General features: G+C 41.6%; 1 protein-coding gene across 2 annotated transcripts; it reads left to right on the forward strand.

Moving 5' to 3' along the window:
* The first annotated feature begins 345 nt into the window (after positions 1-345).
* GOLT1B (golgi transport 1B) lies at positions 346-14,318 on the forward strand. 2 transcript variants are annotated; one of them, XM_063155704.1, is made up of 6 exons: positions 346-437; positions 5,593-5,684; positions 7,366-7,544; positions 10,297-10,378; positions 11,316-11,349; positions 11,706-11,816. In XM_063155704.1, exons 1-5 carry the CDS (start codon positions 413-415, stop codon positions 11,322-11,324), a joined length of 387 nt encoding a protein of 128 aa, XP_063011774.1. In that variant the 5' UTR covers positions 346-412; the 3' UTR covers positions 11,325-11,349; positions 11,706-11,816. The 2 variants fall into 2 exon arrangements, with proteins under 2 accessions (XP_063011774.1, XP_063011773.1); XM_063155703.1 differs by lacking the exon at positions 11,316-11,349 and having other exon boundaries at positions 11,706-14,318.
* Positions 14,319-14,666: the final 348 nt, after the last annotated feature.

The raw sequence follows: 14,666 nt of genomic DNA on the forward strand, positions 1-14,666 counted from the left end.
CGGCCGACAGCTCGCACAGCTGCCCCGAGGGCTGGTGCCGCATCCTTTAGCTTTCATCCCTTATCTCTTATCCCTTATCTCTTATCCCTCATCCCTGATCCCTCGCGGCTCCCGCCCCGCGGCCCCGCTCCCACCTGCGCTGCGCGCCGGCCACGCCCCTTCCGCCGCGCGCCCTTAGCCACTGGCGCACGGGGCCCGGCGCGAGCTCCGCCTCTCCGCCAATCAGCGCCGGTCGCGGGCCGTGGGCGGGGCGGTACGCCCGCGCGGCCGTACAAGGCGGCTACTGATTGGCGGCCGGTGCGACCAATGGGCGGGCGGCTCTCATGCGGCGGGGTGCGTGTTTCCGGAAGACGTGGCCGCCGCCGCCGGTGCCGCTCCCGCCCGTGCCGCTCCCGCCCGTGCCGCCGTCACCATGATCTCCCTGTCCGACACGCAGAGTAAGCGCTGCCGCCGCTCCCGCCGGGGAAGCGCGGAGGGGCCGCCCGCTGCGGGGCTGGGGGCGCCGGGGGCCGGGGGTTCCCAGGGCGGCCGGGCCGCAGCCATTGTCCGCGGCGGGGCCTCCCGGGAGCGGCCGGGCACGGTCCGGCCGGGCCGCTGGACACCGGCGGGGGAGCTCTCACGGCCGCATCCCCGCAGTGAAAGGCGCGGCGGCGGCCCCGGTGCGGCGGGAGCGGCGGCTGGCGGGGAGAACGGGTGGGAAGGGGGTGGAGAGCGGCGGGGCAGCGCTCGGCGGGACCCCGGCCTTGGGAGAGCTCTGCCAGCACGGCCGGCCTGCGTCCGGGGCTGCGAGTGCTCGGTGTGCCGTGCTGCCGTGCGGAGGGGCTGGAAGGGACCCTAAAGATCGTCTCAGCCATGGCAGGGACACCTTGCACTACTCAGGGCCCGTCCAGCCTGACCGGGAGCGTCCCAAGGATCCAGGGGCAGCCACAGCTGCTCTGGGCACCCAGTGCCAGGGTAGCGTTACAGGAGAACATTTCTTCTTGTTACCTAGCCTGGGTTTGTTAGGGTTTGTCGGCTTGTGCCCGTGGCACCTCGGCTGAGCACTGTGAGAGAATGAATGAATGAAAGCTGAACGATAAACAAAGTAACACTCAGCTACGCTCTTCTCGCGTGCCTCCCTCTGGACGTCGGTGGTCTGGAACCACTTAATTACCTAGACAGTAAAGAGCTTTGCTGTGCTGTTCTTGGTGGTACCACTCAAAAGTCTGCAGGTGATGCTGAGGGGGCTTCAAAGTGAGGCCGAGACACTGAAGTGGAAAAAAGCAAAAATATTTGTATGTGGCCATAGTTTTGTTTCTACCAAAGTGCTTGGAAATAGAGACCGAAGAAATGAAAGTAAAGCACTTCCTAAGTGTGTCCTTAGCCAGGAGCACCAGTGGTGTTGAGGGTGCTCTGGACTGTGTCCAGGAGCTCAGGGGCCATCCTGCTCCTCTGAACTACCCCAGCCAGGGCACACCTGCAGGGCTGGGTGCACTGCTGGACTCCCGGTACAGCAGGGACAGGGAGCTGCTGGAAGGGGTCACGGGAATGATGAGGGCTCTGGAGCATCCCTAAAGAGAAAGGACTAGGAGCTGGGCCTGTTTATTTTGGAATAGACTGAGAGGGGATCCCATTTCTGCATGTAAATCTCCCAGATGGGTGACAAGAGAGTGGGGCCAGGTGTTTTCAGTGGTGCCAGTGGCAGAACAAGGAGCAATGGCCATGAAGTGAATGAAGTACAAGGAGTTTAATCTCTGTGTGAGCCATCACTTCCTTGCACTGAAGGTGGCAGAGCCGTGGAACAGTTGCCCAGGGAGGGGCTGGGTCTCCCTCTCTGCAGCCACTTGGACACATTCCTTTGTCACCTGTTGCAGGGGGGTTGGGCTGGGCGATCTCCAGAGGATCCTTCCACCCTAACCATTGTGATTCCCTGATAACAGCTTAAGCTGCGGGGTAAAGGACAATGACAGGCCTGTGATTTAAATGACCATCTCATCTATGGTGCATTTCTGGTATGACTGCCACAGAAGGAAATGAGCCTGCCTGTAAAGCACCACAGCATCAGTTATGAAGGAGGGTGTGAAAAATCTAGAAAAATGAAGTTAAAATAACTTTATAGCAAGATACTGGAAATGAAGGTACTGGAGAGCCAGTTAAGGCCAATGATGAAGACAGGGAGCAGAGTTTAGCAGCATTCAGCTGCTAAATATCTCAATATCTGAGATACTCAGATATTGTGCTGTTACTGGGATGAGTACCAAGCCTTGGGGTTAACTTTTAGCTTTCTGATTGATTAAACCCTTGTGGGCTTTGCTTTTGCTCTTAACTTCCAGTCTGGAGTATTCATTGGACAAAAAGATAAAAATCTCTTCAGAAGGAGACTCACTGTTTTTATTTTGCTTGGTTCCTCATGTGGGACCTTCAGCTATTTCCAGTGCTAAGACTGTTGGTTGTAACTGTCAGAGACAGGAGTACTAAATAAAACACTCTGACATTTAGTGGTTTTCAGGGTGGTTTTTTTTCCCGTTTTTCTGAAATTCTGAAGATAGTTCATTGGATATTTTAAAATTCACTGCTGTCTGGAAAAATATAGAGTTAGCCATAGAGTCACTGGTGGAATAGTTTGAAAAATACCTGGAGTGAACCACTGCTGATGTTTGGAAAGTTAATTCTGCATCTGCAGTCTAGAAGGTAATTTTAAGTGGTGCATTGAATGGTGTTATAAACCACCAGTAATTGCAAGAGAATTCACTTAGGTTTTCCCAAATTTAATTTTCAATACTAAAAAATACTGCTAGCAAAATAATAGTTATGCATTGAATATAAGCTATATTAGGTTTTGTCTTCTAAAAGCCTATAGCACACAATTACATTTCATTTTGCACTATATTATGCTCTATAAAAGACTTGAGATGTGTATTGTCTGCCCTAATCTTTCACAAGCAATGTATCTTAAGTTTGAATCTTAAAATCTGCTGAGCTGTTTGTACACCGTGCTGCAGTAGTCTTGCACAGCTTATGGAATTTCTGGAGAAACTGATGATGATTTGCTCCCTTGTCTCAGGAAATCATAATTATCCAGGATAAATACAACCTGACCAGTGTGTGTTGCTGCATTTCTAGGCGTTGATATGTTGTATTTGACTAACGTGGGAAAGCTCTTCTGGCACAGGAGAAACCATTTTAAAATAGTTTGCTCCCTCTATAAATATTCATCGTTAGTTGTTGAAAGGATTTTCTACAAAATGCCAGCACTTTTTCTTTTCCTTCCTCTGAGAAGTGTAGTTAAATATATTTACAAATCCTGCTCCAAATCAAGGCAGTAACTGAGATGTCAGCACTGGAGGATAATAGTCCTGGACCATTCATCTTCTTCCAGCAGTTATTTTGGGATAATGAGAATAATATTCCTTTCTCTTTTTCCCTTTTCCTCCACTAAGCAGAGCACACGGGTGACTTGTGCAGTGAATCAGAGCCCGTTGTGGCAGAAGTGCTTCCAAACCGGTTTGGGGTGGTTGCAGAGGTGTCAGAGAGGGAATTGCCGCAGCTGCTGGGAGGTGGCTCTGCCTCCTGCCCACATCCACACCTTGAGCTGTGCCTGGGGAGGAGCAAATACTCACCTCCAGGACTGCTTATTTATCTTGCTGGCAGCTGGTAATTCCTCTGGAGTCCTGCCTCCAAGTGTTTTCCTTCCAGAATGCAGATTGTTTCTGCTCTTCTGAAGTAAAGAGTACTGGAGAAAAGGGCACTTGCAATTGTTACACTGCCTTCAGTCAGCAGATCCATTGAAAATACAATTTGCAATTCTGTTTTTCGTTGTAAACCAGTACGGAGAGTGCCTGTAGTAAATTGATTGGATCGAGTTACTTAGTGCTTTTAATTGTGGGGTGTTAAAATGCTCACAGTGAAAGTTTAAAGTGGCAGCCTATGCCACACAACTACAGCCCTAACAGCCTTGCTAAAGGCAAGGCCTCAGAGAAGTCTGGGGAATGGAATGTTGCTGTAACCAATCTGAGCTGTGTTGAAATTTATTTCCAATAACTACTTAGAAGTCCTAAAACAGGCATAATTATCCTCCTTTACTCCCAAGTTCATCAAGCAACAGCAAATGACCAACTGCATCAACAGAGTGCAGTGTAAATCCATAGAGGCAGATCTGGCCCACAGCAGCAGTGAGGGATGTGATTGTGGATTTTGTGGTTTTTGTTTGTTTCAGGACAGGCTATGCAAAACTACTTGGAACTTCAAAATACACGGGCATATATACAGGCATAGTATTAGGTTGGCTTTTGCTAAGCTGTTTTTGTTTTGCAATTTACAAACCTGTCAGTTACTGTGTCTGGTCACAGTGAAAACAATAATAAATGCATGTGTTTGCAGCCCTGTTGCTGCTGTTCCTGGTTTTTCTCTGCCATTCATCTGTGTGAGAGTCAAAGGAAGGCTTTAGAGATTTAAAATTAAAAGCAGGATGTATTTCTAATAGCAGTCTTCAAGATACTATTGTGAAATGGTAGTTTTAATCCTTACTTGACGTTTGTTTCTCCTACAAACCTTCCATCCTACTCTTGGCTTCCCAGTTTTTCTTGAGCATCCTTTGCAGAACTCAAAGTTTATAGAACTGTTTATACTGGAAAAAAGCCTTTAAGAGCATTGAGTCCAGCTGTTAACCCAGCACTGGCCAGTCCATAATTTAAGCAAATAAATTAAGTACAAAAGGTATTTTTAGAAAAATCTGCAAGTTAAGATAATAAAATGAAAAATTTCATAAAATGGAACTGCTATACAGCACTAGCAGTCTAGTGATATTGTACCTATGTGTAATGTAAATCTACCATTTAATTAATAAAAATTAAATATGAAGCATGGAAATTATAATTGAACATTAATCCCTCAATATTTAGTATCTACCAGTTTTGTGAAAACTGGCAATTGTCTGGAGCCCCAGGCTAGTGTTTGATAGCTGTCAGCACATGTGCTACTCGGAAAAATCCTGCAGGATTCATCCAAGTTCTGTTCCATCTAGAAAATGCTGTGCAAGTCATGGGAGATGGAACATGACGTTTCAGGAGCATGGAGAGGACCAGGGTACTTACATTACTATGGGAAAGATAATGGGATAAGATCTGCAGATCCCAGAGTATTCTGAATTAAAAGAGAAGAATCACAAGGATTCACCCCTTCAGTGAATGACCAACATGGGAATCAAACCCCGACCCTGGAGTTATTTGTACCATGTTCTGACCAACTGATCTAATCTGGAAAACAAAGTTTCATTATCAAACAATCCTTTAATTTACAAATAATCCTGTTCTCCAAGATAGCAATTAATCAAAACGGATATATGTCTTTCCTATATGTATGTATGCATGTATGTATGTATATGGTTGCATTCAATTCCAGTTCCAAACATGGCCTTTGTTGATAAACAGCTTCCAAAGATCTGTCTGTTGAAGTAACTGGGGTCTACAAGATTTATAATATTTGTACAGTCAAGGAAGTTCCTAAATTTAAAATGTCTTTAGAGTGGATGTTCTAATTTTTTCCCCAGTTTTTATCCCTGACCTTTTCTTGGTACCATGTTTTGTTACATGCCTAAATTTGTTTCTTTTTCAGAGATTGGAATGGGACTAACAGGCTTTGGAGTGTTTTTCCTCTTCTTTGGAATGATACTCTTCTTTGACAAAGCTCTTTTGGCTATTGGAAATGTAAGTGACTTTTCTGCAGTGCTTAGAATCAAGTATGTGATCTATTAAAGATAAACTCAAAATAGAACATCATGTTATCAGTTTGAAGCTGAATGACAAAGATTACTGTGGTGATCTGGTATAAAAGAGGAGTGCTCAGTGATAGGAGTGAATAATTTTTGCTGCTTGAGGTTAGAACAGCTCACACTGATGTGAATATCACCGTGGGTCAGGCCTGTGGGATGTTGGTAGACAAGAAGCAGCTTGTTCCACAGTTATGCTGCTGCAAATGTGATATTTTGTGGTCCTCTGAGATCACTGTCAATTTGACTATCTATTTGGATAAAAATCTTTTAAGTACATGCTAGCAAATGTAGTTTTGCAGTGCTGTAGGAGGAAAGAAAGAAATATGAATTGCTGGCACTTCTGGCATTAGAAGAGCCAGACCTCCTTCATAAAAGAGAGATTCAGTATCTGCAGCTTTTACCAAATCAAAGTTGTCACTTAAAGCAGCACAGAAAATAAGTCCTAGTTCTGGTACAGGAAATTTCCAATCCAAATATCAAATGCCAGGGTGTTTCCTGCATGTGCCAGTCTCTGTGCCTCTGCTGTTCTCACCTGCGCCAGCCAAAGCACAGCCTGGCTGGGAGAGGTTCAGCCCTTCTTTTGCTGATGCCTAAAAGTCTGCAACCAAACTGATCAGTTTCCTTCTCAAACACTGAGATTCCCTGAAGGGAAATGTAAAACAGTGTATCTGAATTTGTTGAAGCATTTTTATGAACCATCAGATCAAGTGTGCAGTGGGAGAGTGGAAAATGAAATAATGCTTATTTTCTTTTTCTAATGTAAGGTGGAAATATGAGATCCTGTTTAGGGAAAATGAAAACGTAGGTAGGAAGAGACAATGACAGGCTATGTGGTAACCAAAGATAATGCAAGAAAAGGTACTGTATCCTTGCAGAGAATTGTTTTTATCAAGAAAAAAAAAAGTTATATCAGAAAGGGCAGGAAGTTCTAAGAAATTGATTTGTTAAATGGCATCCAAAACTTAAACGTGAGTAAAACAATCTTGAGTAAAACCTGAGATACTATTGCTTTCTGAGCAAAAATGTTGTTACAATAATTCCAAGTCCTTTTGCTACAGGACACCAGAAGTAGTTCTAACTACTTGAGACTGGTGTTCTGGTGTTCAGTCTATACTGGAACAAATAAATAAACAATAAAAAGACTCTGCACAGTAAAAAACAACTGTTCAGCTTTTTCCTTCTCTGGCTTGGCACTGTGAGTAGATCAGCAGAAGCGGTTGAAGATGTCAGTGGCACAGAGCAGAGGTGCTGTTATGTGTGGTTAGGAACCTTTAGGTCAAGGTTCCTAACCCTGTTAGGAACCTTTGCTGTCAGGAGGACTGAGCTTCAGCACCACCTGTGGGTAAAGCTTTGACAGGGCAGATCCTCTGTCTTGGGTATGTTAAAAGGATAGACCCTTTACTTTCAAGCAGCTGAGAGATACAAGTGCTTTAAGATGGACCTTATAAAAGAAAATCAGTAATAAATTCATTCTCACCAACTGTCTCGTGGTATTAACAGAAGTTGTGCAAGAAAGGCAGTGTAATTTTATAAAATATGTATGTGTGTGTTTACATACTCTACTTGGGAACATAATTAGTTGTTTTCTTTCTTTGGTTTGGTTTTGTCTTTTCTAGGTTTTATTTGTGGCTGGCTTGTCTTTTGTTATCGGTTTAGAAAGAACATTCAGATTCTTCTTTCAAAAACACAAAATGAAAGCAACAGGCTTCTTCCTGGGTGGTGTGCTCATAGTTCTCATTGGCTGGCCTTTAGTAGGAATGATCCTGGAAATTTATGGGTTCTTCCTATTGTTCAGGTAAGTCTTGTTTGAAAACAACTTTGTGTTAGTTTATCTAGGAATAAATGTATTGTGTAGTGTTTGTGTTAGAGTTGACAAAGCAGCATCCTTTAAATGTTCCTTTTGGACAGATTTTAAATGAAATTGTTTTTTTACAGGTTGGTAAGTATTTTTCCAGGACTCAAAGCTGATAATGTTGCTGAGGCATTTACCAAAGTGACTTTCATAATGCTGATGTCTAACCAAAGAACTGTAAAGCTTCAAAATGTGTGGGAGCCCAAATTGTTAGCAGTATGAAGTTTCAATATCTCCTCATGGAAAAGGGATACTTGGTCCTCATTTCAGTAGGGAATTTGTTATTTTCTTTGACAAATGGGGCAAAATATTTAGATACAACCATCCTAGGTTTGTAACCTTACCGTTTCATCACTTTGGCAGCCCAGGGAAAAGCTGTTTTCTGCCGTATTTCATTACAATTGTGCCTTGGATTCAGAACTGCTTGTTTGGGTTAGCAGTATCTAGACTGAGTTAAGGAAAAATGGAAATTCTATTTTTTTAACAGCAATCTTGAAACATGTTATAACTTTCACAATGTGTCAATTAAGTTCTTCATAACTGTAACTGTAATAGTGAAAGAATTTTACCTGTTACAACCTTCATAGATATCTATATTTTTATCTTTATTTCCATGGTTGAAGTTCTATGCTTCCCTACAGAACAAAGCAAAAAATATGCAAAAAAAGTAGAAAGAGAGGCTTCTGGTTGTTCTTGGACCTCTCTCCAGATGCAGATTGTTCCACTAATGGTTATTGATCAAGTTTCAGACCCTGAAGTGTTCTGTGAATGGCTCAATAACACCGGTCCTGTTAATCACAGTGAAACCATTGTTCTCATGGAGTTCTTTTTGTACCCAGTAAAATTGTATGTTAATCTGATATTTAGTTCAGATAAAATGTTTATTTTAAAAGTCAGTCTGAACTTGGCTCTTACTGGAGACAGTGAAATTTCAGAAAATTAAATTAGTGGCTTTAATGTATTTCTTATTGTTCTGCTCTGTGTTACTCTGAATCCTGTCACTGTAAGTGCTGTGATAATCTCAGTATTCCACTGAATACACTGTCACTTCTTGCTTGGTTTAATCAGCCTGTACACAGCAAGTAGAATGTGTTTCCAACAGAACACCCTCCTTTAAAAGATCTCAAAAGAATTATAAGTGAGTCTGTCTAGGCAGGTGTGGTTATGGATTATCTAGTGGTGCTTGCAAGGTAAAACACTGTTGAGAGGTTTATAAAAGATCAATAATTATCCCCAGGACTGTCCCTTAGCCTGAAGGGAATCAACAAGGGATGGATAATTCCAGATATTAATGTTTAGCTGATCTGTTTTAATTTAAAGCATCTGGAGACCAGTGGTTTGGCGTGAATGATCTTAAATGGCTTTTCCAACCTTGATTCCATGATTCTGTGACCATCTTTTCCAGGACTCATTAGTTGATAGAATCTAAATCCCTTGCTACAAGGCTGACTAGTGACTACTTCAAGCAAAGCTTTTTGTTTTGCTTCAGCCTTGTTCCGTTCAACCATCCTCCTCTTGTCAGCAACTTGCTCCCTTCTGAAAATCTTACAAATGAGGTCTTTCCTCAAGCACCATTTTCTACTGTTCCTCAGGGTCCTGCTGCTTGGTTGCATAGCAGAAAACTGCCCTGCTATTATGGGACAGCTGTTGTAATCTAAGGTGCTTTTGGAGCCTTGTTCAGATGACAGCCCTGCAGAGTTATGTCTGACCCTGCTGCACTGACTGTTCCTTATTCTTGGACACAGCAGTTGTTTTAATCTGTTACAAGTGATTTGTGTGCCCTGCCTCACAATTTACTGGGCTGCTGAAATGAAGTGAACTGGTCTTAAAAAAAAACCAAAAAAAAAAAAAAACCCAAAAAAAACAACAAAACAAACAAACAAACAAACCACCAAAACTCCAAACCCCCCCTTATTGGTGGATATTACCCAGTTAATAGTTCTTAGCAGGGTGGTGAAGAGGATGATGACTTGTGAAATTTCACAGTTTCACTGTGACTGAGGCCTCATTGCACATTAATCCTTATTCCATGCAGGGAATGCTGAGCACAGGATTGCTGGGAATGCCAGCAGCTGCCTGCAGACAGCTGAGATGCTGCCACAGAAAATTTGGTTATCTGCTGCAGAGGTTAGGTGGAGAGTGCAGGGGCTGCACCAGAGCATCTGCCAGGGAAGATCCACAGGGCCACCATTCAAACCACTGACTTCAGTTTGGGAAATAAATGAATGCACAACTCTGTCATGCTTCATTTTCTTTAGTTAATGTAAGAGTATCATCCATGGCTTTAATTACTCAGAACTAACTTCACTTGTTTCTACATTGGGTCTTGAATGTATTTTCTATAACATAAAGAGGAATTATCTCAAAATATGTATGCTAATTTTGAGAAATCCATTTTGCAGACTAAATTAGGTATTCTCACTTGAGTTATTTTTTGATGAGTTGACTGAGAGTTGCCAGCTATGAAGAAAACTAAATCCATTTAAAAATACACCATTTCATTCCTGGTTTTCTCTTTACTCTGATGAATGTATACTGATATATTTGGTAAACAAGTGTGCTGCTAACAAGCTGCAAGGTTTTATGTAATCTTGGTTTAAAAATTTTTTAAATTAAATTTTTTTTTCATGTTACAGCAATATGAGGAAAGCTTAATTACAAAAACTAATACAATCTTCTGATGTTTTACCTAAAGGGGGTTCTTTCCTGTGGTGGTTGGCTTTATTAGAAGAGTTCCAGTTCTTGGGTATCTCTTGAATTTACCTGGTATAAGCTCGGTAAGTTTGGTACTTCATGCAACAACTGCAGCATGTTCTGGTTTTCATTCCACTGATATAGCACCTGTAGAAATGCATCAAAAATAAAGCAAATAGAACTTTGGAGCAATGACTTCAAATGCATTCCTGCACTGTTCTTGCACTATGCACATCCCACTGATTCCCAGGGAGACACTCCTAGAGGTAAAAGGACAGAAGGAGGTGTTGGCAGGAGCTGCCCCTGCTCGTGGGCAGTGGAGTGGGAAGAGTCCTGCATTGTGAGGGAATGCTGGGGTTCTTCTGCTTCCCTCTTGGCCCTGGCTGACCACACAGGTGAATCCTCTTCCTCTCCTGTTGTACAATGAGGAGGGCACCGTACTTGGTGCAGTATTTGGCTGAACTTAGGAAAAGTGGCCTCTAAAAGCAAAGAGTGGAGTTCAATGTTATGTTGCAGCTCGTATGGTGAACCCAGAAACTCTCAGCTTGCATAGTCATTCATCAGATACATTTATTGAGGTCCACTGCACCAGGCCACATCTGTTTATTACTATAGATTTGTGGTTTTTTCAAATTGAGTTTTCCATTTTTAAACCAAATGGCTGAGGATTTGAAGACAACAGAAGGATGCTAAACTAGGGTGTTTCAGTCAACTGCTTTTACTGTGCTAAATTATTTATGTATTTTAACACAAGCATTTGTAACACTAGTTTTGAAAGCAACAGTTTTAATAGCTAGTGCTGAAACTTAATAGTGGGAATAACTTAGATGCATACAGGCTGTTTTTTAAAAATGAGTTTCCAGATCATCTGTTCCAGTCTCACAGTTAGGCCAAGTTGTGGCTCATAATTCATGATCAATTGAATGTTTCATCTGTCAATTGATCCTAATCATATTTAATTTGATCATAACGGGGTTAAATCTTGTTTTTAAAAGATAATTGTTAATGTTTTATTCAAAGCCTACGTAGGCTCAGAAGAGAATCCACAGTAATGGTCAGTTGAAATATCTTCCTTGGTCTACTAATGCATGTGTGGCTGAGACTGTATTGTTTTGTTTCAACCATTAAGCTGGCAGTGTTATCTGCATTCTTGTATTTCCTTTCTCATTCTGTTGCATCTTCATGCTGCACTCTTAATGTCTATATGAGAAAAACATGTTATGCAGAAACACAATTGCAATTGTAAGAATTTTGATTTTCACAAACCTAAACCATGAGAGCTCGGTGAGTACTACTTGACTCTCATTTCCAGTCACATACTAACTGTGCAAGTAGCAAGCAGTATTTGAGAGCAGCTTCCCTCTACATAAATGTCATCAACCTAAAACCTTTTTGTCTCCTTTTCCACAGCTTGTAGATAAAGTTGGAGAAAGCAACAACATGGTATAATGACGAGAGGGTGGAAGACTGATCTAAACTTTTACTGTATTATTTATAAAATCCCTTTGAAGAATACTCAGCACAAAGGTTAAGTTGTGTACAAAGGAAAAAGCTTGTTACATTCTTTACATAACAGTTTAATTTAAAATGTATAGTCAACAGTATACATTAGAAAAGAAGCTCAGCAAGTGTGCTTCTAGAAAAGTAACTCCAGAGTTCAAGAAGTAAACTGAAGAGGGGAAAGTCATGGAATAACCCCTGTTACAACTGTTCAAGACTATTTTTGTTGGTTTTGGAAAACATGCTAGAGGCAATGAACCCTTGTGGAATTAACGGTGCCTGTTCTTTACCTCCTTATTTTGAAGGTGCAGTGGAGCAAACAGGCCTACATTTTTAAGGGTGACCCAAACTTACCCAACCCTCTGCTTGCTATCCTCAGAGTGCAAAAAAATCAAACAGGAAACTTCTTGTGTAACAAGAGATGCATCTTTGCATGAAGGTTAAGATGACTATTCATCTATAAGTGTATTATGACAATAAAAAGGAAACCCTACACAGTTCTGTTGTAAACATTTTTGTAAATATGTGGCTGAAATACAGCATTGTTATCTTAATGTTTCAAAGCCAAATGTTAGTTGATTCCATTTCGGAATATGCAAAAGGTCAATCTTTAATAACTTTGGTCTTAAATGTTGGTTCTGAACATGCAGAGCTCATTGGGGAACTCTGGAAGCTGACTTGCAGGCCTTCCAGGTTGTTCTCCTTGAGCCATGTTCCATGTGCATCCTGATGAGAATGTAGCCCCTTGTCACTAACGTGCAAACTCTGTGAAATACGCTTAGTTCACAAAAAACTGCATTAGGCTGAGGTGCTGATGTGAACCCTGTGACATGTAACTTACCAGAACCTGGAGCTTTGTTTTTAACCAGTTTGAAACTAAGCTTTCTTTGTTTACTCTGGAACTACGAATTGACTTTTATTTTTTACGGTAATAAAATGGAAACTTAAAGCTCTGTGTATGTGAGTCTGTGGGGAGAAAACTGCTGAGTGACTGGGGCTGACTACAGATCAAGTGCCAATCTCCATGTGTTTGTAACGTGTTACTGGTTAGCTGGTTATCTTCAGAGAGCTCCTGGTTACAGCAGCAGCTTTGCTGTTACTGAGGATTCTTGGCTAACCTGGAATAAATGTCCCCTCCTAATGCCCAGGTCCCATTTCTGCTCCTGTTGGGGTGTTAAATGTTGTGCACTTGCAATAGTCTCAGTTACAGTGTCCTCACCTACCAATCCTTGTTCAGTGAATTGTGTTTGTGCAGGCAGGGGGTTCTGTTCTGTTTCATTTTCTTTTCCCTTTCATGTACTCCTGAAACAATTACCCAATGTAGTATTAAAGGTAGCTATGTAGCCTAAAGGTCTAATGACTGGGGGTGTGTTTTTTGGTTTTTTTTGGTTTTTTGTTTTTTTTTTTTTTTTATTATTATTATGCAGTTAAAATTGGAGTTTTCTAATGTTAGTTTTAACTTTAAAAATCCTCGTATACCAACCCTTTTGAAAGTTGCTGTGAAGTTTATTTGTATAAAACAAGGGGTTTTTTCACTACAACTGTATAAATAGCCACAATCTGCTATTATCAATATTTAATTTGCTTCCTTCTAAAACAGGCACAAAATTATTCAGAAAGAAAACCCAACCTGTTTTTTGCAATTAATAACATCTGAAAAATCAGTGGGTTTATTTTATAAATTGCTATATTTTCTTGATGGCATGTGCATTACAGTTTAGAAACAGGAGTGAATACAATTGTTGGCTCTACCTCAAGAGATAAAGCATTTTAGATAACCCAATTTTAACTGCTTCTATAGCTCTGTGGTGTGTTCCAATGACTACAGAATAACACTCCAGCAGCTCAGCCAGCTCCTGTTTGCTGTGGTAGGGCACTAGGCTGTGCTGTGGCAACCAACTGCTGTCTCAAGCAGACAGTGCTCACCTTAGAAATCAGCTACCTGAAGGTTTTTGTGCTTCTTTCTTGAAAAATAATGTGATGGAAAAGGTGGATTGCACCACAGGACTGTGGATCTCTGGCTGCAGCAACTTGCTTGGTAAGCTGAAGTACCTTCATCAACAAGAAATGATGATGGTGTCTTTTAGAGGTGGTTCCTGTGTGGCTGTGGATGATCTTTTGCCTCTGAGAAGCCGGGGTGTAGGCAGGTCATCTCAGTTATATTTAATTCATTGTTTTAAATCAAGTCAATTTTTTGTCACATGTGAACTGTTGTGGAAAGCATCTGAGGGAACAGAATTGTATGTTGAATTTAGCATAGTCTATCCCTCAAGGTAACGTTGTTTTTGAGATGGTTTTGCCAAGATAAATGCGGGTGGCAGCAAAGGTCAAAACAACTTAGCCTTAAAGTGTTTCTGTCCTTGTAAAAATATCTCTAACAGAAACATGCTTGGAATGTTTCCCCTTTTAAATGTAATTTATAATTGCTGCTTTAAAACTCATAAGGATGGATCTTACTCTGAGCAAATGAATACTGTAAATATCCTTGTCATACCTTGAATAAATGGGAACCTTTTTCTATAATTTGTCTTTGTGTCTTCGTGTGCACATTTTAAGAAAGTCTGTTGACAAGTGTTGGACAAGTTTTCCTTCCCAGAGTGTCAGGAGTACAGGGTGTTACTGCCTGGCTATCTTACACTGTTGTGACTTTTACAGTAAATAGGAGCTTGGATTAATCTTAAATGGAAAGGTTTCCTCCCTTTTTTACAACAAACCTTTTACATAAGCATCCCCCTAGTTTTTCAAGTTCCAGTTTCGGACACAGCACAACAAAATACAAAATTTCGGTTACATGGGAAACTACCTCCCATGACGAAATAACTGTGAAACTTCAGGAGAAAAAGAGCATGTGTCTAGATCCTGGAGCAGGGT

Source organism: Melospiza melodia, chromosome 4 (genome assembly GCF_035770615.1).
Source record: "Melospiza melodia melodia isolate bMelMel2 chromosome 4, bMelMel2.pri, whole genome shotgun sequence".
In the NCBI taxonomy this organism is placed as follows: Eukaryota; Metazoa; Chordata; class Aves; order Passeriformes; family Passerellidae; genus Melospiza; species Melospiza melodia.